At 53.8% G+C, this 17,973-nt stretch overlaps 3 protein-coding genes across 5 annotated transcripts; 2 read left to right on the top strand and 1 right to left on the bottom strand.

Moving 5' to 3' along the window:
• The first annotated feature begins 213 nt into the window (after positions 1-213).
• Fosl1 (FOS like 1, AP-1 transcription factor subunit) lies at positions 214-8,326 on the top strand. Of its 2 annotated transcripts, XM_055610567.1 has the most exons (4): positions 214-538; positions 2,651-2,848; positions 6,829-6,936; positions 7,279-8,326. In XM_055610567.1, the coding sequence occupies exons 1-4, from the start codon at positions 434-436 to the stop codon at positions 7,690-7,692; spliced, it is 825 nt and encodes a 274-aa protein (XP_055466542.1). In that variant the 5' UTR covers positions 214-433; the 3' UTR covers positions 7,693-8,326. The 2 variants fall into 2 exon arrangements, with proteins under 2 accessions (XP_055466542.1, XP_055466543.1); XM_055610568.1 differs by lacking the exon at positions 2,651-2,848.
• Positions 8,327-8,904: 578 nt separating this feature from the next.
• Positions 8,905-9,931, bottom strand: Ccdc85b (coiled-coil domain containing 85B). Its single transcript, XM_055610561.1, has one exon. The coding sequence runs from the start codon at positions 9,746-9,748 to the stop codon at positions 9,140-9,142; it is 609 nt and encodes a 202-aa protein (XP_055466536.1). The 5' UTR covers positions 9,749-9,931; the 3' UTR covers positions 8,905-9,139.
• A 3,232-nt stretch (positions 9,932-13,163) lies between these two features.
• On the top strand, positions 13,164-17,761 carry Fibp (FGF1 intracellular binding protein). Of its 2 annotated transcripts, none has more exons than XM_055610597.1 (10): positions 13,164-13,321; positions 13,508-13,706; positions 13,896-14,022; positions 14,982-15,082; positions 15,960-16,093; positions 16,407-16,515; positions 16,588-16,651; positions 16,913-16,999; positions 17,088-17,185; positions 17,635-17,761. In XM_055610597.1, the coding sequence occupies exons 1-10, from the start codon at positions 13,237-13,239 to the stop codon at positions 17,702-17,704; spliced, it is 1,074 nt and encodes a 357-aa protein (XP_055466572.1). In that variant the 5' UTR covers positions 13,164-13,236; the 3' UTR covers positions 17,705-17,761. The 2 variants fall into 2 exon arrangements, with proteins under 2 accessions (XP_055466572.1, XP_055466571.1); XM_055610596.1 differs by having other exon boundaries at positions 15,960-16,114.
• Positions 17,762-17,973: the final 212 nt, after the last annotated feature.

The raw sequence follows: 17,973 nt of genomic DNA, 5'->3' as shown, positions 1-17,973 counted from the left end.
ACCTTGGCTAGCCGGGACTGGGGCGGGGCGCCGCTGCAAGCCCCAACCTCGGCTAGGTGCGTCAAGGGGGAACCCTCGCTGCACCTGGGCGCGGCGAGGAAATTGCACCATGTATGGGCAGCTGCGTCAGAGGGGGCGGGGCCGCGGCGGAGGCCGGGGGACGCCGAGCCGGCGGCCGGTTCCCAGCAGAGGCGGCTCGCCACCGGAGCGAGGGGGTCGTGAGGCTCCGCGGCAGAGGCCGGCGGAGGCTGCCCGGGAGAGGCGCGTCCCCGGCGCTTTCTGCGACACGCCCCCACCCCCCGCGGCGCCAGTGGTTCAGCCCGAGAACTTTTCATTCATAAAAAAAAGAAAGAAAAGACGAGACTCGGAGAGGCGCGAGTGAGTCAGAACCGCCGCGGCCGACGCCGACCCCGCCGAGCATCCAGCCCGGGGCATGTATCGAGACTTCGGAGACCCGGGCCCGAGCTCCGGGGCCGGCGGCGCCTACGGCCGCCCCGCGCTGCCCCCGCCGGCCCCGGCGCACCCCGCCCAGCAGCAGGTGAGGCCGGCCGGACCCCCGGGGCGACGCGGGGTTCGGGCCGCGTTGGGGGACGCCGGGGCGAGTCCGCTCTGCTGGGGGATGAGGACGGGGAGCCCGCGCGGCGCTGGCCTCTGGGGGTCTCGACCCAGGAGGCTGCAGGTTCTGCGCGGCCCAGGGACCCGAGTCCCCGGCGGCCGGGCGGACGCGCGCCGCGGGGAGAGCGGAGGTCCGCCGACCCCCAGCCCACATCTCCCCAGCTGACTGTCAGCCTGCCCCTCGCCTCCCGGAGGGGCCTTAGTGTCCTCCCGTCTGCCCCCACATACGGGGATCCACCTGCCCCATCCCAGCCTGGACGGGAGCGCAGCAGCGTCCCCGGTCAGTAACCCGGAGCCTGGGCACGCGGGAGAGACGGGGTCCGTCGGAACCCCGCAGGGACAGCCAGTTCTTCGCAGTCTGTCTGTGGCCGTCCATGTGGCGTTCCAGCTGTCCTGTCCCTCTGCCCAGCCAGGTCCCCATCCCTCTTCAGTATAGAGCCCGTGGACCCCGGGCAGTGATCTGAGGAGAGCGGGAAGGGCTCGGACATGCACGGGGTCATCCTCCTCGTCACCCTCTCGCCCCATACTCCGGGCACTCGACGTCTCCCACTGCTGGCTAGGGGCACTTGAAAGGTTGCAGGTGCCCATTTCCTGTCGAGGGGCCGCGAGCACGTGTCGCCAGGGGAGGGAAGGAGCTGCGTCCGTTCCGCCGAGTCACAGCGGCCGAGTCACTGGGGCTGAGTCACCCTGGGTGCCCCTCCCTTCCTGGCCCAAACGGCCCCTAGGACCGACGACCTGGGAGCAGGAGATGCCCCTGGCGGTACTTCCAGCCCAGAACTGGGGTCACTGAGATGCTGTGTCCCCCACTGCTGGGCTGAAGACATAGCCCTCCAGACCTGTCTAGGCATCTGAGGTGCTTCCTGGACTGGGGGGGGGGGAGCACCTTTAGCTCACCAATTTTCTCCCTCAAAACACCCCATTCCCCCAACACCCAATCCTAACACATGCCTCAGATTTCTGGCGGAAAAAGACCTAAAGGATGACAGGTCTCTTATGGAGGGCTTTTCATCTCCTTCACCTTATTTTATGGACTCGAAAACCCCCATCAATTTTGAGCCTTCAAAATTTGCACAATTGGGCACACCTTTAATCCCAGCCAGCATTCAGGAGTCAGAGTCAGAGTCAGAGGCAGGCAGCTCTCTGGGAGTCTGAGGTCAATTTGGTCTACAAAGTGAGTTCCAGGACACCCAGAGCTACATAATAGAGAGACCCTGTCTCAAACCGAAAAAAAAAAAAAAAAAAAAGTTAAAAAGAAGTTAAACTCTGACTTCTGAGCTTTGAGATCCTACTTCTCAGCAGCAATGAAATATTGCATGTTATTAAGAATGAGGAAACTGAGGCAAAGTTGAGGCTAAATAACTTGCCCCGGTCAGAAGGCCAGTAAATGGCTGAGCGGATACTTGAAATGAGACACAGATAGCCCTTGTTCACCATATGGCGCATTTGGCTCTCAGGAGGCCTTGCTTCACCTATCCTCAAGCCACAGTGTTTGTACGGTGGAGGCAGAGCCATCAAGAGTTTAAGTCTAGCCTGAGCTACATGAGATCGATCCTGTTTCCCACCAAGAAACCCTCTTACCTGATTCTCAGTTGCCTTGGGAGCTAGAAGCTGAAATTATGCTGCTCTGTGAGGATGGATGCAGGAGGGGGGAAAGAGCCCAGCCATTTGGAGTTAAATCTCAGCTTCTACTCACTAGCTCTGGATCTATGGACAACTGTTTCCCTGTCTGAAAAATGAAGATACGATTGTGCCAGCTGTATGAATCACTATTTGCAAAGCAGTTGGAACAGTGATGGGCAGTTCATTCTTGGTTTAAAAAAATAAATAAATAAAAACAAAAGATCTCTGATGGGGAAACAGAGGAAAAGAGACATTTTGTAACCTGCCCCAAAGTCACACAGCTCAAAACTGTGCTTCCTTCGGCCTCCCGGAGGCCAGTATCTACATGGAGGGTAGACAGGAGTCTGGCTCTGTCCCCTGGAAGTCCCTCCATCCACACAGACCTCACCGTTGGCCTTCCGTTCTTATTTCTCAGAAGTTCCACCTTGTGCCAAGTGTCAACGCTGTGAGTGGCAACCAGGAGTTACAGTGGATGGTTCAGCCTCATTTCCTGGGGCCCGGGGGCTATCCCCGACCTCTGACTTATCCTCAGTACAGTCCCCCTCAGCCCCGACCAGGAGTCATCCGAGCCCTAGGGCCACCTCCAGGGGGGCGTCGCAGGCCCTGTGAGCAGGTAAGGAGCAGAGGTGTTGCACTTTCCACAGCCCTTAGGGGTCGTAGGAGGCAGGGACAGGATCCTGCTGTGCGGAACGTCTATTGCCCATAGGAGTCCCTGGGAGGCGGAGAAAGAGGCAAAAGGTCACTTCTGAGTCAAGGAAAGCTTCCTGGAGAAGGCTGCATGTATGCACAGATAGGATTTGGGTATGGAAAGCTCAAAGACCTGTCTTCAGAATGGGGGTTGGAGGAACAAGAATGGGGTTGGAGAGGCCAGTGTGTAAAGCGTGTGTGTGGATATGAGTGGGGTCTCCGTCTTCTGCCATGCACAGCGTGGGTAGGCTCAAGCCATCTATGTACCTTCTGATAAGGAAGAGGAGTGAGTGTTCCTTCCAATATTCTCTGAATCTGTTTCTCTGTTTCTTTTAATGCTCACAGAAGTGAATGGGATGTGGTGGCATTCGCCTTAAATCCCAGCACCTAGCAGGCAGAGGCAGGGGGATCTCTGAGTTCCAGACCAGCCTGGTCTACAGAGTGAGTTATAGGATGGACAGGACCACACAGAGAAACCTTGTCTGGAGGAAAAAAAAAAAAAAAAGTGAATGGGAAATGTATTTCATATTTTCCGTCTTCCAGGAGAGGAAGTGAAGGCATAGAGAGGTAGTCACGTGTCCAAAGCCATACAAATTGGGAGTAATGAGACAGGACTGGCCTTGGCCTCAGTCTACTGAATTCCCACAGCCAGATCCTATGAGCCACGCTGTCTCAGTGGGCGCTCAAGAAGGCTCTAGTGAGCGGAGGATTTTTGCCTCCCAGAGTCCTTTCTAAAACAGATAAGGGTATGTTTGAGTTTGTTTGTTTGAGGTAGGGTCTTGTTATGTAGCCCAGGCCAGCCTTGAACTTGAGATCCTCCTGCTTCAACTTCCCAAGTGCTAGGATCACAGGTGTATGTATATAGGGTATTTGTGAATGTATATAGGATACCTGACTGCAATGGAGGATCTTTAAGGCCATGGCACCTCTCTTCCTCTTCCCGGAGAACTTAGACTAGGAGAGTATAGTGGGGGAAGTCTCCATATTAAAAAGCTGTGCTGGGCATGAAGATGCATGCCTGTGGGAAGTTTAAGGTCAGCCTGGGATACATAAGCCCTGTCTCAAATAACCAAACAACAGCAAAAGAAAAATTGGCTTAAATGTTGGAAACCAGGTGTGGTAGCACACACCTCTGATCCCAGCATTTGGGGAGGCAGAGGCAGGCAGGTCACTATTGAGTTTCGAGGCCAGCCTGGTCTACAAATCCAGTCCAGAACAGCCAAGGCAGAGAAACCCTGTTTCAGAAACAAAACAGAACAAAATGCTGACTAGGAAAAAGTATGATGTAAGAGACAAACCTGGCTGGGTTCACTGTGAGGTGAGGCACATGCTTCGTCTCCCCAGTGAATGCATGTGTTCCACTGAGCACACGCACAGATGTTTGCAGTGATGGCTCTGTCTCAGATGGGGACAGGAGGGGCAAGACCCTGGGAGACACTTGAGATTGAGCAGAGAGTAGCCAGCAGCAAGCTTTCCAGCAACAGAAGAGCTGACCCCTGTGACGAGCTGGGGTCTGAGCAAGAGGCAAGCAAGCCCCTCTGCACTTCCTTTCTTTAGCCCTGTCCTGAGTGGCACCACCGGGTTGGAGCTGTGAGCTGTGGGTAGGGTCTTCCTGGGCAGGTGGCCAGTCTGTCACTCAGTGTGAACGGTGGGCATTAAATTGTGCTCTGGAACTTGGACAAATTATTCATCCTCCCTGAGCTCCAGTTGCTTACAAGCCAGTACACAGAGGTCTAGAGAGATGACTCAGCAGTTAGCTCTGTCTACTCTGGTAGGGAGCCCAGGTTCCATTCCCCGCTCTCACAGGGCGACTCACTGTCCACAATTCCCTCCAAAGGTTCTGATGCCCTCTCCTGGCCTCCACATGGCACTGCTCACACACACTCACACACACACACACACACACACACAATTTTGTTGCTGTTGTTCGTTTTTTTTGTTGTTGTTGTTGTTTTTGAAACAGTTTCTCTATGTGACAGCCCTGGCTGTCCTGGAACTCACTCTGTAGATCAGGCTGGCTTTGAACTCAGAGATCTGCCTGCCTCAGCCTCCCAAGTGCTGGGACTAAAGGTGTGTGCCATCGACGCAAGCCATTTCTTTGTGAATTTTATTTACTTATATTTTATGTATTTACGTGTGTATGCATATACACCTGCAGGCCAGAAGAGGGCATCAGATCCTATTATAGATGCCTGTGAGCCACCATGTGGTTGCTGGGAACTGAGCTCAGGACCTCTTAAGCAGTTAAGAGCCAGTGCTCTTAACTGCTGAGCCATCTCTCCAGTCCCAGGCCAATTTTTTAAAAATATTCAGGCGGTGGTGATTCAGACATCAGATCTGAGTTTGAGACCAGCCTGGTCTGAACACAAACCACGTTGCAGGAAAGCCAGGGCTACACAGAGAAACCCTCTCAAAAAACAAACAAGAATCTATGTAGGGCGTGCTGGTGAGATGGTTCAGGGGGTTAAGGTCCTTGCTGCCAAGCCTAATGACCTGAGTTCAATCCCTGAAACCCACATAATGGATGGAGAGAACCAGGTTCTCAAGAATTGTTCTCTGACTTCCACAGGTGCCATGACACACTGAGTCCATACAGATACATATCTAAATAAATAAATAAATAAATAAATATATATATTTATATATATATATATATATATATGTGTATATATATATATATATATATATAAGATGTTTCAAGACTCTAGCTGGGCAAGGTGTGCCACACACCTTTAATCCCAGCTTGGGAGGCAGAGGCAGGCAAAGTTTAAGGCCAGCCTGGTCTACACAGTGAGTTCCAGGATAGCCAGAGCTATGAAGAAAAACCCTGTCTTGAAAAACAAACAACAACAAAAGAATCTAGGTAGGGAAGCTGGAAGACTTGTGATGATACAAGTCTGTAATCCTAGTACTTGGAAGGTGGGGGCGGAAGAATCAGGAGTTTGAGACCAGCCTTGCTGTATGTTGAGTTTGAGGCCAGCCCGGGATACACAGACTGCCTTTTAAAAAGACAAAACAAAGCCACATCTTTAATCCCAGTACTCAGGGAGGCAGAGGCAGGTGGATCGCTGTGAGTTCATGGCTAGCCTGGTCTACAAAGCCAGGCTTTGTAGGCTTCAGGACACTGAAGGCTACACAGAGAAACCCTGTGTCGAAAAACAAAAACAAAAAAACAAAAAGAAAGAAAGACAAAACCAGCCAGGTGTGACAGCACACATCTTCAATCCCAGCACCTGGGAGGCAGAAGCAGGTGGATCTCTGTGAGTTTCAGACCAGCCTGGTCTACATAGCAAGTTCTAGGCCAGGCAGGGCTACACAGTGAGAGCCTGTCTAAAATACAAAGAAACAAAACTACAAGACCCAAGAAGCATCCATTTAAGGGCTAGGGATGTGATTCAGTGGTAGAGCATTTGCCTAGAAAGCATGTACCGGGCCGTGGGTTTGACCCCTAGCACCGAATAAAAGAAAAATCTATAAAGTGCTTTGCCGGCATAGTAGATTCTCAATAACTTTTGACACTCGTGAGCACCTCATAGCTCCTGGGGGAAGAAATAAGAATAAAAGTGGCTTAAAAAAGAAGGCTGAAGGTCCTGTAAAAAGATGATCCTGTCTCGTAGGCTCAGGAGGGAAGGCTACTTCTGCTCGGGGAAATGAGAAGGCTTCCTGAGGTCCCAACATCTTAGTTGAGTTCTAAGGAGGAGAGGAAGGTCAAAGTTCATGGGGAGGGAAAGCATTTCAGGGGAGCGAGGTGTGGGCTGGGAATTTTACCAATGAGGTGAGGAGTTCCTGGTACACAGACGCGGCTATGGGGCGGTGGTACCTGAACTTACAGGCTGAAGGAAAGTTGGATGGTGGCTGGTGGCCCAGGGTCAGCCTCACGGCCCCCTTGACTCTCCCCCAACCTAGATCAGCCCAGAGGAGGAAGAGCGCCGCAGAGTGAGGCGAGAGCGGAACAAGCTAGCAGCAGCTAAGTGCAGGAACCGGAGAAAGGAACTGACAGACTTCCTACAGGCGGTGAGCATCAGCGGGTAGAGGGCTCCTAGCTCAGGCCGGCAGAGCCTCCGGGGCCTGGGCTCCCAAGAACACAGAAACCCAGTAAATCACTCCTCCGCACCCTGCCCGAGGGCAAGTCCTGGCAAAAGGAAAAGAAAAAGTGGCTTAAAAACATTTGCGTTGGGCCTTGAAGCAGAGTCGAATAGGCAGTTTCTCCTAAGATGCCCCCGGGCCTGATGGAAGTCATGCCCATTTTCTCCCAGGGGTTCATGGGAGTTGCAGACCAGACTTGCTGGGGACTCCAGCCTCAGGCTTGGAGCCCTTCAGCACCCATCTTCCTAACTTTCTGCTCCTCATGTAAAGGAGACTGACAAACTGGAGGACGAGAAATCGGGGCTGCAGCGAGAGATCGAAGAGCTGCAGAAGCAGAAGGAACGCCTCGAGCTGGTGCTGGAAGCCCATCGCCCCATCTGCAAAATCCCAGAAGGAGACAAGGACCCGGGTGGTACCAGCAGCACCAGCGGCACCGGCAGCCCACCAGCGCCCTGCCGCCCGGTGCCCTGTATCTCCCTTTCTCCGGGGCCGGTGCTTGAACCGGAAGCACTGCATACCCCCACACTCATGACCACACCCTCTCTGACGCCTTTCACTCCCAGTCTGGTTTTCACCTATCCTAGCACACCAGAACCTTGTTCCTCAGCTCACCGAAAGAGTAGCAGCAGCAGCGGCGACCCCTCCTCCGACCCCCTGGGTTCTCCCACACTCCTGGCTTTGTGAGGGGCCCAGCCACACCCCTTGCTGGTACTACCCCGTTGATCCAGCAGGCCTGGACCACATCCATGCCCCATACCAGCAGGTCCTTATCTCTTCAGATTAGAACAAACACATTATGCTTTGATATAGAGCCAGCTTGGGGGTCGGGGGGGAGGTCCCCCAAAGCTGCTCATTGTTTCTCTAGAGCTGGCCTTATCAGAATTTGCACAAAATCAGAGACAAAATATGTCCCCTCTGCCGGAGAAGTCCTGCAGCCCAGACTCTGGAGATCTCCAGTGGTCCTTTGGAGCCCTAGTGGCCTGCAAGGCCACTTTCACACTATGCCACTTTCTCCAGGTTATCCGGCCAACCCTACACCTAGACAGAAGGTGCCCTTTCAGTAGCCTAGAACACTAACTCACACAGCACCGCTGCCAGCAGGCTGCCACCGGACATCCTGCAGGCTCCTCCTGAACGGCACAGCTCGGGAGGCTCCTGTGGCTTCTGAGCTGAGCTGAGCTGCACTCCCTAGCTCTGAGAAGGCTTTAGCTCCAGGGTATCCAAGCCTCCACAGCAAGGGCGGCTGCTATTTATTTTCCTAAAGAGACTATTTTTTTATACAAACCTTCCAAAATGGAATAAAAGGCTCGAAGCTCTAGTCTGAGTTGTCATGTTGGATCCAGCGGCTCAAGGAGACCGTCTGGAACAAGAGCTCCAGGTTCCAGTCTCGGCCTTGACCTTGGAGAAACTACCCTGTGTTTTTGGACTTCGGATATTCTCATCTGAAGAATGGGGCTACCTCTGCTCTGTCTCATCTCCTGTCCTGAGAGCCTGAGAGTGCTCTGAAGTGCCAGCAAAGAGGATTATCAGTTTTTCCCCACGGGGACCCACACTGCTCCTGTGTTAAGGACTGGGGGCAGGGAAGGACGGCAGTTAAGGACTGGGTCTGAGCAGGCGGCCCAGTGGGCTTTAGGCCCCCAACACCTGCTTCCTGTCCCATTGTTTTGGACAGGAAGGAGCCTGGAAGGGAGCTGGAGCCACTTCAGTGGCCGGATTTCGGCCTGTCTTGGCGCCCATCAAGGGCGTCAGTGGTCTACCACCAGCTCAAATCCCACCCAAAACTCAGGTAATGGGGAGTCAGCCCTCAGCCCTGCAGTCCCTCTGGAAGGGAACTGCACCGCATCTCTGGGTTTCCGCCCTCTTCCCAAACCCCGGCGAGTTCCAGACACAAGCTGGTCAGGCTTCGGGCTCTGCTTCCTTCCCAGTTTATTGGTCCCCACCCAACCTCCCAGCAAGTCCCTCCTCCTCAGCCTCCATCCCCTTGCTGCCCTGCCAGCAAGAGCGAGGGGCCCTCCTCAGTGCCAGGGCTTTTTCAGTCCATGCCAGCGCCCCGGTGCTCAGCCGAAGCTGTGACCAGGTCTGGAGGTCCACAGCAGTCTCCGCGCTCAGGGAGCAATCCAGGCAGGCGCCCTCAGTCATCGGGGGAGCAGGCTAGGGGCAACTGATCCGGGCTGCCCACACTGCCAGTGCTGGAACTTCCATCGCCTAGGTCGCGGGGACCGCACGGGGGCAGGGCGAGCTCGGGTGTGGGCCCGCCGCCCGAGCCCACTGCGCCGCCGGGGCCACCGCGAGGGCCCCACTCTTCGCCCAGTGCCAGGCAAAGCTCCTTAAGCGCCAGGTTTTCCCGCAGCAGCTCCTCCTGGCGGCCTTCCAGCTCTGCCAGCTTCTGCCAACAGCCACCCAGGTCCTCGCGCACCGCCCGGGATGCTTGGGTCCCGAAGAGCTGCCACTGGCGCGCCGCACGGCGTCCCCGCTGGCGCTCCGAGTCCAGGAAGCAGCAGAGGTCGCGCAGCTCCCGGTTCTCCGCCTGCAGGCGCCGGTTGAGCTGTTTGAGCTCACGGATCTCACCCAGGTGACCCTGCAGCTGCCGATTCACCTCCTGCATCAGGCGGCCGCGCTGCACCAGCGCTGCCAGGCGTGCCGCCTCCTCCCGCCGCAGGCGCCGCACCAGCTCCTCCTTACCCAGCGCCGCCATCTCCTCGTCCGTCAGCTCCTCCAGGCCGCCTGCCTCGGCCTCCATGGCTGATGAGGCAGCTGCAGCATCGCCCGCCCGCCGCCGAGGCTCCGGAGCCCCTCCTCGGGCCGGTGGCCGCTCAGGCTCCGGCCCGGGCTCCGGCTCCGCGGATGGCAAGCCGTGGAAGAGGCGGCGGAGGCTGCAGCAGCCAGCCCGGGGTGGGCACGAGGCAGGGCGCGCGCTGGGGCGGGGCCCAGTGACGTTGTAGAAGGACAGCCAATCCGGAGAGCCTCCCGGGGAGGGGGCGGAGCCAAAGCCTGCAGCTCCTCTTCCCTCGCCCACCCCTGATTTGAGTGTCACGGTCCTCAAACAGTAGGGGCTCTCTCTCTGTGTCCTTTCCTTCTATGGTCATCTCAGCAGGACCTGAAGGCGTTGCACTGCTCCATGTCCCAATTCTCCTCAAGCACTTTTTGAGAACCGATATTCAGGTGTCTCTTTGACCCCTGCCCACCCTGCATCAGAACCTAAACAGATGGCTTTCCAGGATCTTCTTCCTTTGCCAGAACTCTGAAGCATCAATCCCAGCCACTCGGAATCTAGAGTCCAAAAGTCCTGGCCCTTTCTAAACTAACTCTCCCTCTCAGGGAACGTTTCCTGCCTGCAGTGTGGGTCCGCCAAAGGATTTGTTTGTTTGATAAACCTTTGTTGTGTGAAAGGTCCGTGCAGAAATAAACTTGACCTTGACGAGAATCCTGTTCTTGACCAAAAAGGTCAAAATCTGGCAGACGAAGCCAAGACTACACAGAGAAACCCTGTCTTGAAGAAAAGAAAGAAAATCTTTTAGGGGAGAGGAAGAGGGCTGGTACTCAAGCTCAAGCTGAGCATATGACTCAATGATAAAGGATATACCCAGCATGTATAAGATCTCGGCTCATTCCGGCACCATGAAAGAAGGGTGCAATGCAGAAGTAGTCAGTTGGATCCCCAAAATATTTCCCAAACGGAGAATACCTGAGGGGCCATAAAAGATGAAGAAGATGCCAACAGAGGGTTGCTAGGACACTTAGGGCTATGTAGAGAGACCCTGCCTTTGAAGCAAAACGATAGAGAAAAACGATGTGGGAGGAAGCAAGAAGTGTGGTAAAAGACACTGATGACCCCAGAGCCTGGGTACTTTAGGAGTAAGTGAGGATAGTTTTGACATTTTGGGAAGTGTAGGATTGTGGAAAGTGGCAGGATGCGGAGGCTTTGAAGAGCTGGGTATACGGATGACTCCTGTCCTGTCATCCCAGGCTTGGGGGCTTGAAGTTGGAAGAGTGCTGCCAGTTTAGACTAGCCTGGACTACAAAGTAGGACCTTGTCTCAACAAACAAACAAACAAAACAAAACCTTTGAAGTAGGCTTCAAAGGTGGATAGGTGCCAAAATTTTCCTTTTCTTTCTTTCTTTCTTTCTTTCTTTCTTTCTTTCTTTCTTTCTTTCTTTCTTTCTTTTGCTTTTTGTTTTCAAGACAGGGTTTCTCTGTATAGCCTTGGCTGTCCTGGACCAGGCTGGCCTCAAACTCACAGAGATCCACCTGCCTCTGCCTCCCTGAGTGCTGAGATTACAGGCGTGTGCCACCGCACCTGGCTGATTCCAAATTCTTAAGGGCCTGCAATGCTAGACTAGAGGGTTTCCAAAGGTCAGTAAGAATTTTAAACAGAGAAATAATTTTTTAAATGTTTTATTTTGTTTAAGACAGGGTCTCGATATGTAATCCTGGGTAGCTTGAAAGTGTCTACGTAGGCCAGGCTGGCCTCCAATTCACAGAGATTTTCTGGCCTCTGCGTAGGAATCACAAGCATGAGCTACCACACCTAGGGAAAGAAACATTTGTAAAAGACTGTTCAGAAGCCAGTTGTGTTGGCATATGCCAGTAATCCCAGCACTTGGAAAGGGGAGGCAGAAGCATCAGGAATTCAAGGTCATCCTTGAGTTCAAAATCAGCCTGAGCTGTAGGAGGACTTTGTCCCCAATGCCAACCTCAAAAGAAGTCTTCAGCTGTGCTGTGTGGGGTGGACTCTGGGGGCAGGGTGTACACCAGATTAATAACAGTGTATCGTGGAACCAAGAGCTGTGCAGAAAGTCTAGGCTGGCAACGAGTCAGTGGGGCAGAGAGGAAGAGGCGGATGCTAGAGGCGCCCAGCAGGCTCGTCAACAGCTCTGAATGCCTGGAGAGAGGAATTTGGGAGACAGTCCAGGTTTCTTGTAGGAGAACTTGTGGATGCTGGGGCTGCTACTAAGGATCGTAGGAAAACAGACGGAGGGTGACAGTGATCTTTCTAGAAACCCTAAAATGTGCTGTGCCTAAGGGGGCAGGCGTGGGGTAGGTGACCTGGCCCTGTTACCCATGACAACCGGGACCTCCCGCTTTCTACATAAGCGGCCTTCTAGTGCAGTGAGCTAAACTGGCCTGGGTAGTGCTTTTAAACATTTGTTTACTTGTTCTGTTTTGTTTCTTCCAGACAGGGTTTCTCTGGGTAGCCTCGGCTGGCCTGGAACTCACTCTGCAGACCAGGCTGGCCTCAAAGTCAGGGATCCGCCTGCCTCTGCCTCCCTATTAAAGGTTACTAAAGGTTCATTTTATATATATATTAGTAATTAAAAAAGTTAAAGCATGTCTATGCATATATGCAACAGTGCATGTGTGGAGGTGAGGTGACAGTTTGCTGGAGTTGGTTCTTTGCTTACACAATATGGATCCTGGAACTTGAACTTGGGCCTTCAGGCTTGGTGGCTCCCAAGTGGAGCCTTCACTGCCTTAGGAGAAGACAAAGACAGTGGAAAGCTTTAGCAGGGAGGTGGCCCTGCAGACGCCTACTTCCACGCAGAGCTCTGAAAGACTTTAAGACAAGTCACCAGCTTGTGTGGGGGTGGACTATGTGGTGGAAGGCTGGGACTGGAGAGATGGCTACGCGGTTGGGCGCAAGAGCTGCTCTTGCAGAGGTGCCGAGTTCTGTTCCCAGCAGCCATATGGGCGACTCAAAAACTGCCTGCAAATCCAGCTTGGGCGATCTGATACCGCTGGTCTCCGAGGGCACCTGCACATACCCTCCGCCCACATACACATAATTCAAAATAACAGAAATAAAATACACGCGGGAACAAGAAAAATGCTCATCTGTCTGTTGGACTATGGAAGTAGGGCCCACACACACTCAGCAATTTAGGATAGAGCCTCGGGAACATTCCAATTTAGGAGACGGGTCAAAATCGGCAGGCTCTGAGAGAGCCGAGGAGATGGGAGAGACAGAAGGAGGACGTGGGAGAACCTGCAAGACAGGTGAGCCTGGGAGAAGATCATCCTGAGGTCTTCCAGAAAACCTCGGGAAGGGCTGAGAAACGAGGACAGAGCCGCTTGCTTCTCCCTACTAGCTCCATCCCGGAAGTGGTTCTTCGGTAGCTCCGGGTGCCCGGAGCGAAATCTCCGCACTCCCGGAAGTGGGTCTGCGGCTGCTTGCCCGGCCCCGGGCCGTGGAAGCTCCAGCTCCGGGCGAACCCGGCCCGGGCATCGCCATGACCAGCGAACTAGACATTTTTGTGGGAAACACGACCCTTATAGATGAAGACGTGTATCGCCTCTGGCTGGATGGTTACTCAGGTCTGGATGGCGTCCTCCCGGGAAGCGGTTGTTTTGGGTGAGAGGGTGGGCGTGGCCAGGGCTTAGGCTTGGTTTAGGGAAGTGGACAAAGCTGGGAGCCAGGGAAAGGCAAGGACTGGAGGTGGAAGCCCTGGAGGGCCGCCGGGGTCGGCAGGCTGGAATCTTACGGTAGCACCCACTCCTCAGTGAACGACGCGGTGGCTCTACGGGTTCGCTCCGGGATCCTGGAGCAGACGGGCGCCACCACGGGAGTGCTGCAGAGCGACACCATGGACCACTACCGCACTTTTCACATGCTGGAGCGTCTGCTGCACGCGCCGCCGAAGCTGCTGCACCAGCTCATCTTCCAGATCCCTCCCTCCCGGCAGGCGCTCCTCATTGAGAGGTGCTGCTCTGGGGGATGGCGGGGGTGTCAGTCAGTCTGACTCACACCCATTTGGGGGGCCAAAACGGAGGCACGGGGAGTGGCTCCAACCACTCCCAACTGTCCACGGGGAGTGAACAGAAGGCTCCAACCCCGGACTCCCTTCCCTTTCCTTCATGGGTCACCGATAACGTTCTGTGCCTCCACAAGGTACTACACCTTTGACGAGGCCTTTGTTCGGGAGGTCTTGGGCAAGAAGCTGTCCAAGGGTACCAAGAAAGACCTGGATGACATCAGCACCAAAACAGGAATTACCCTGAAGAGCTGCCGGAGGCAGGTGGGTCACACACACCATACCATATCCCGTCCAGCCTACCCTTGCGCCCCTTGATCCTTCTGCTTTCGCCCCCAGCTCCACTTCCGGCCTGTGATTGTGGATGCAGCTTCTTAAGATGTAGTCTCTTCTCCTGCCACCTCCCATCTGGCCAGAGTGACCTTTCATAGGCTCAGTTCTGACCAAGGCTTTCCTTTGCTAGGTTTTCATTGACCGCCGCTGGCTTTGACCTGGAGACTCTGTTTGGTCCCACCCGCCTTACATTTCCTGAGCCCCAAGCTTGTTTTTGCTCCTGGTGCTTCTGCCTAGAAGGTTCTATTCTTGGCCATACCTACCCCTTGAGCTCCACAGCAGGAGCTGCCTTATCCGTGAAGCTTTTAGTAGCACGCATGGTGTAGCATCCACAGACCCTGTCTTCAGGGGAGAATCAAAACTGGGCTTTGATTGCTAAACCTTTCTAGGCTTTGGATGCCGTTCCTTTGTGTTTCTCTTGAGCTCTGTGTGCACAGCTTAGTTTATTTCAAGTTACTCGGGAGAATCCATTCTAAACCAGGTCCTTAAAGAACCCGGAGATCATGATACTAAATTGAACTTAGGGACAGGAACAGGTAAACATCCTTTTAAGGAAAATGCCAAAAGCTAGTCAACATTTGTCAAATGATGGCAGTTATTAATACTTAGTCTTTCTGAGCAGGGTGGCGCACACCTTTAATCTCAGCACTGGGGGGAGGCAGAGGTAGGCAGATCTCTGAGTTTGAGGCCAGCCTGGTCTACAGAGTAAGTTCCAAAACACAGAGAAACCCTGTCTCAAAACAAACAAAACAAAAACCCTAGTCGTTTGTTGAAGAAATCACTAGGGATAAATCAGTACCTGCCAGCTGGATAGGTGGGTAGGAGAGGGCTGCATAGCAGCTCCCACATTAGCACCTTCTGACCAGTCTTCTTCCTTAATGGCCTTACAGTTTGACAACTTTAAGCGAGTCTTCAAGGTGGTGGAGGAAATGCGGGGATCCCTGGTGGATAACATCCAGCAACACTTCCTCCTCTCAGACCGGTTAGCCAGGTGAGGGGCTGACCACCTTCCTGCTGCACACAGCTTCCTGGGCCCTTAGACCAGCACACCTTCCCTGTCGTAACCCTTTGGCCTTCTGGCTGTTATGGAGGAATGATTATTCTACTAATGACCTGTAAGTCGCCTCAGGTTGGCCAAGGTTAAGGCATCTGGAAAGCATCTAAGAAATGCTCAAGGATGTAGCGTGGCCTGCCATGTAGCGTGGCTGGATCATCTCTTTGCAGAGACGGGAGGTTGGTGAGGAAATGGTCAGTGGTTGGTCACGTGGTGAGGGAAAGCAGAAACAGGCCAGAACTACAATGCTTAGCCAAGATTGCAGGTGGGAACTACCTGCTAAGAGTAAGTTAAAACAACAGCAAAACGTTTCTTCAAGAATCCTTACTAGAGCTGGAGAGATGGCTCAGAGGTTAAGAGTAGTGCTTGCGCTTCCAGAAGTCCTGAGTTCAACTCCCAGCAACCATATGGTGGCTCGCGGTCATTTATAATCAGATCTGGTGCCCTCTTCTGGCGCACAAGCACACGTGCAGGCAGAATGCTGTATAAGTAATAAATAAATCTTAAAAAAAAAAAAAAAAAAAGAATCCTTACTAAGTAAGTTTACTGGTCTGTAGAGCCTGGCACTGTGTAATTCCAGTACAACTGTAATCCCAGCACTCTGAGAGGCAGAGGCAGGCAGATCTCTGTGAGTTCGAGGCTAGCCTGGTTTACAAAGTGAGTCCAGGGCAGCCAAGGCCAAGGCTACAGAGGGAAACCCCGGCTCAAAAACAAACAAAAAAGTTGCTGAGTAAGCTTAGTGATCAAAACACTGTTGTAGGAACCATGAGAAAGTATTTCTAGTCTTAAGAGATGCACTGTGCCCTGTCTGCAGAGACTATGCAGCCATCGTCTTTTTTGCCAACAACCGCTTTGAAACAGGAAAGAAAAAGCTGCAGTACCTGAGCTTTGGTGACTTTGCTTTCTGTGCTGAGCTTATGATCCAGAACTGGACCGTTGGAGCCGTCGGTGAGGCCCCCACCAACCCAGGTGCCTGGACGTTCCCGGCCCCGTTAGGGACTGGTTCCCTGCTGTCAGTTTGTCCTGTAGCTTCCACAGTATCCAGCACCCTCTCTTCTTTAGCCCTCCGCCCCAGGCCACCTCTCCATGTAGTCTATGCACACAAGCCTCGTCTGCAGGCCAAAGGCTCACTACTGTGTGGCCTCAGCCATAACATTCTGCCTTCCATCTCTGAGATCCCAGTGAGGTAGTGGTGAGGAAGGTTCAGGACCTCATAAGATGGTTTCTCATCCACCCACAACTTCCTTCATGGTCTTCGCAGACTCCCAGATGGATGACATGGATGTGGACTTAGACAAGGAGTTTCTCCAAGACTTGAAGGAGCTCAAGGTTCTAGTAGCTGACAAGGACCTTCTAGACTTGCATAAGAGGTGACCTTGGGGATCCATGCGACAGGGTATAATATGGTCTTGGATGGCTATAGTATGACTCTCTTCCTACAGCCTGGTGTGTACTGCCCTCCGGGGAAAACTGGGCGTCTTCTCTGAGATGGAAACCAACTTCAAGGTCTGTGGCCCTGTCCCGGCTCTTCCCCCTAAAGTGTCAGGAGCCTTCTGTGCCCTTGCTGGGCAACTATGCTCATGCCCGAAGTTGACCAGCAGGTGGCACTGCTGCTCTCTGTCTGCCTGTGAGGGGGACCCAGCTCTTAACAAAAGGGACCTGATGGAGGGAGGTGGATAGATTTGGGGAGGGGCCTGGCCCTCCCTGAGCCTCAGCCTCCAGCTTCTGGGGCAGAAGACAGAGCTCCCAAGATCCCTGCCCCAACAGAATCTGTCCCGGGGACTGGTGAATGTGGCTGCCAAGCTGACGCACAATAAGGATGTCAGAGACCTATTCGTGGACCTCGTGGAGAAGGTGAGGAATCCTGTCCCATCCTCCCCGGTCCCCAGCTGTCCCGTGTCTGAGGGTATTGGTGGTGCTACTTGTTCCCTTGGACCTACAGTTTGTGGAACCCTGCCGCTCTGACCACTGGCCCCTGAGTGACGTGCGGCTCTTCCTCAACCAGTATTCAGCGTCTGTCCACTCTCTGGATGGCTTCCGGTGAGAGGCCCCAGGCCAGCTGACTAACTCGCTGGCTCTCCAGTAGGCTCAGGTTCCCTATTGAACCGCTCTGTGGGTCTCTGTGCCCTCTGGCAAGTTACTTATCCCTTCTGTACTTTCGCTTTCTCAAATGTAAACGGAGGCTAGAACTGGAAGAGTCATAAGACTTTCCACAATCTCACTAGCCTGCGGGTGTATATCGGGTGGTAAGAGGGCGCAGATCCACCGTGGGCTAAGTTCAGCCCTCAGCTCTGGGTGGAGAGCAGAGAGAAGGAAGCTGGGCATAATGACTCAAGTCTGTAATCCCAGGACTTCAGAGGTATGAGACTATTCTGTCCCCCCCCAAAAAAAAGTTCTTGAGGAGTCCAGGTGTGGAAAACACTCGTAGCAGTGCGTCAGGCATGGTGTTGAATGGACATGAGTGATGGTGGTTGCCATCTTCATTGCAGGCACCAGGCCCTCTGGGACCGCTACATGGCCACCCTCCGTGGCTGCCTTCTGCGACTCTATCATGATTAAAGCCCTTTTCCTTCCCCTCTCTGCCATACCCTGACAATAAAGTTTCGTAAATTTGGAGACTGCTCCTTGTTCCCGGTTGAGGAGCTCCCGAGGACTTTCACGCTATACACATACGTGTGCCCAGGTGCTAGGCCGTCGTGTGTAAGGAGGCGTATGCTAGCGCTTCAGGGACTGGACCATGACACAGATTGCACCCAAGCCGCCCTCTCCACACCCCAGCTGAATCCACTCAGGAGCCAGGGATCATGTCTTGCTTTATGAAGCCATAC

The sequence above is a fragment of the Psammomys obesus genome, unplaced genomic scaffold (genome assembly GCF_907164565.1).
Source record: "Psammomys obesus unplaced genomic scaffold, mPsaObe1.curated_primary_1811, whole genome shotgun sequence".
Taxonomy (NCBI): domain Eukaryota; kingdom Metazoa; phylum Chordata; class Mammalia; order Rodentia; family Muridae; genus Psammomys; species Psammomys obesus.
This window is presented reverse-complemented; position numbering and strand designations above follow the sequence as displayed.

Bases quoted from the DNA above. Each gene is read 5' to 3' on its own strand.
- Ccdc85b (XM_055610561.1), bottom strand. From the start codon at position 9,748: ATGGAGGCCGAGGCAGGCGGCCTGGAGGAGCTGACGGACGAGGAGATG.
- Fibp (XM_055610596.1), top strand. From the start codon at position 13,237: ATGACCAGCGAACTAGACATTTTTGTGGGAAACACGACCCTTATAGAT. The intron at 17,000-17,087 runs GTGAGGAATCCT...TTGGACCTACAG, and splicing joins TCGTGGACCTCGTGGAGAAG to TTTGTGGAACCCTGCCGCTC. The intron at 17,186-17,634 runs GTGAGAGGCCCC...TCTTCATTGCAG, and splicing joins CACTCTCTGGATGGCTTCCG to GCACCAGGCCCTCTGGGACC.
- Fosl1 (XM_055610567.1), top strand. From the start codon at position 434: ATGTATCGAGACTTCGGAGACCCGGGCCCGAGCTCCGGGGCCGGCGGC. The intron at 2,849-6,828 runs GTAAGGAGCAGA...CCCCCAACCTAG, and splicing joins GTCGCAGGCCCTGTGAGCAG to ATCAGCCCAGAGGAGGAAGA. The intron at 6,937-7,278 runs GTGAGCATCAGC...CCTCATGTAAAG, and splicing joins TGACAGACTTCCTACAGGCG to GAGACTGACAAACTGGAGGA.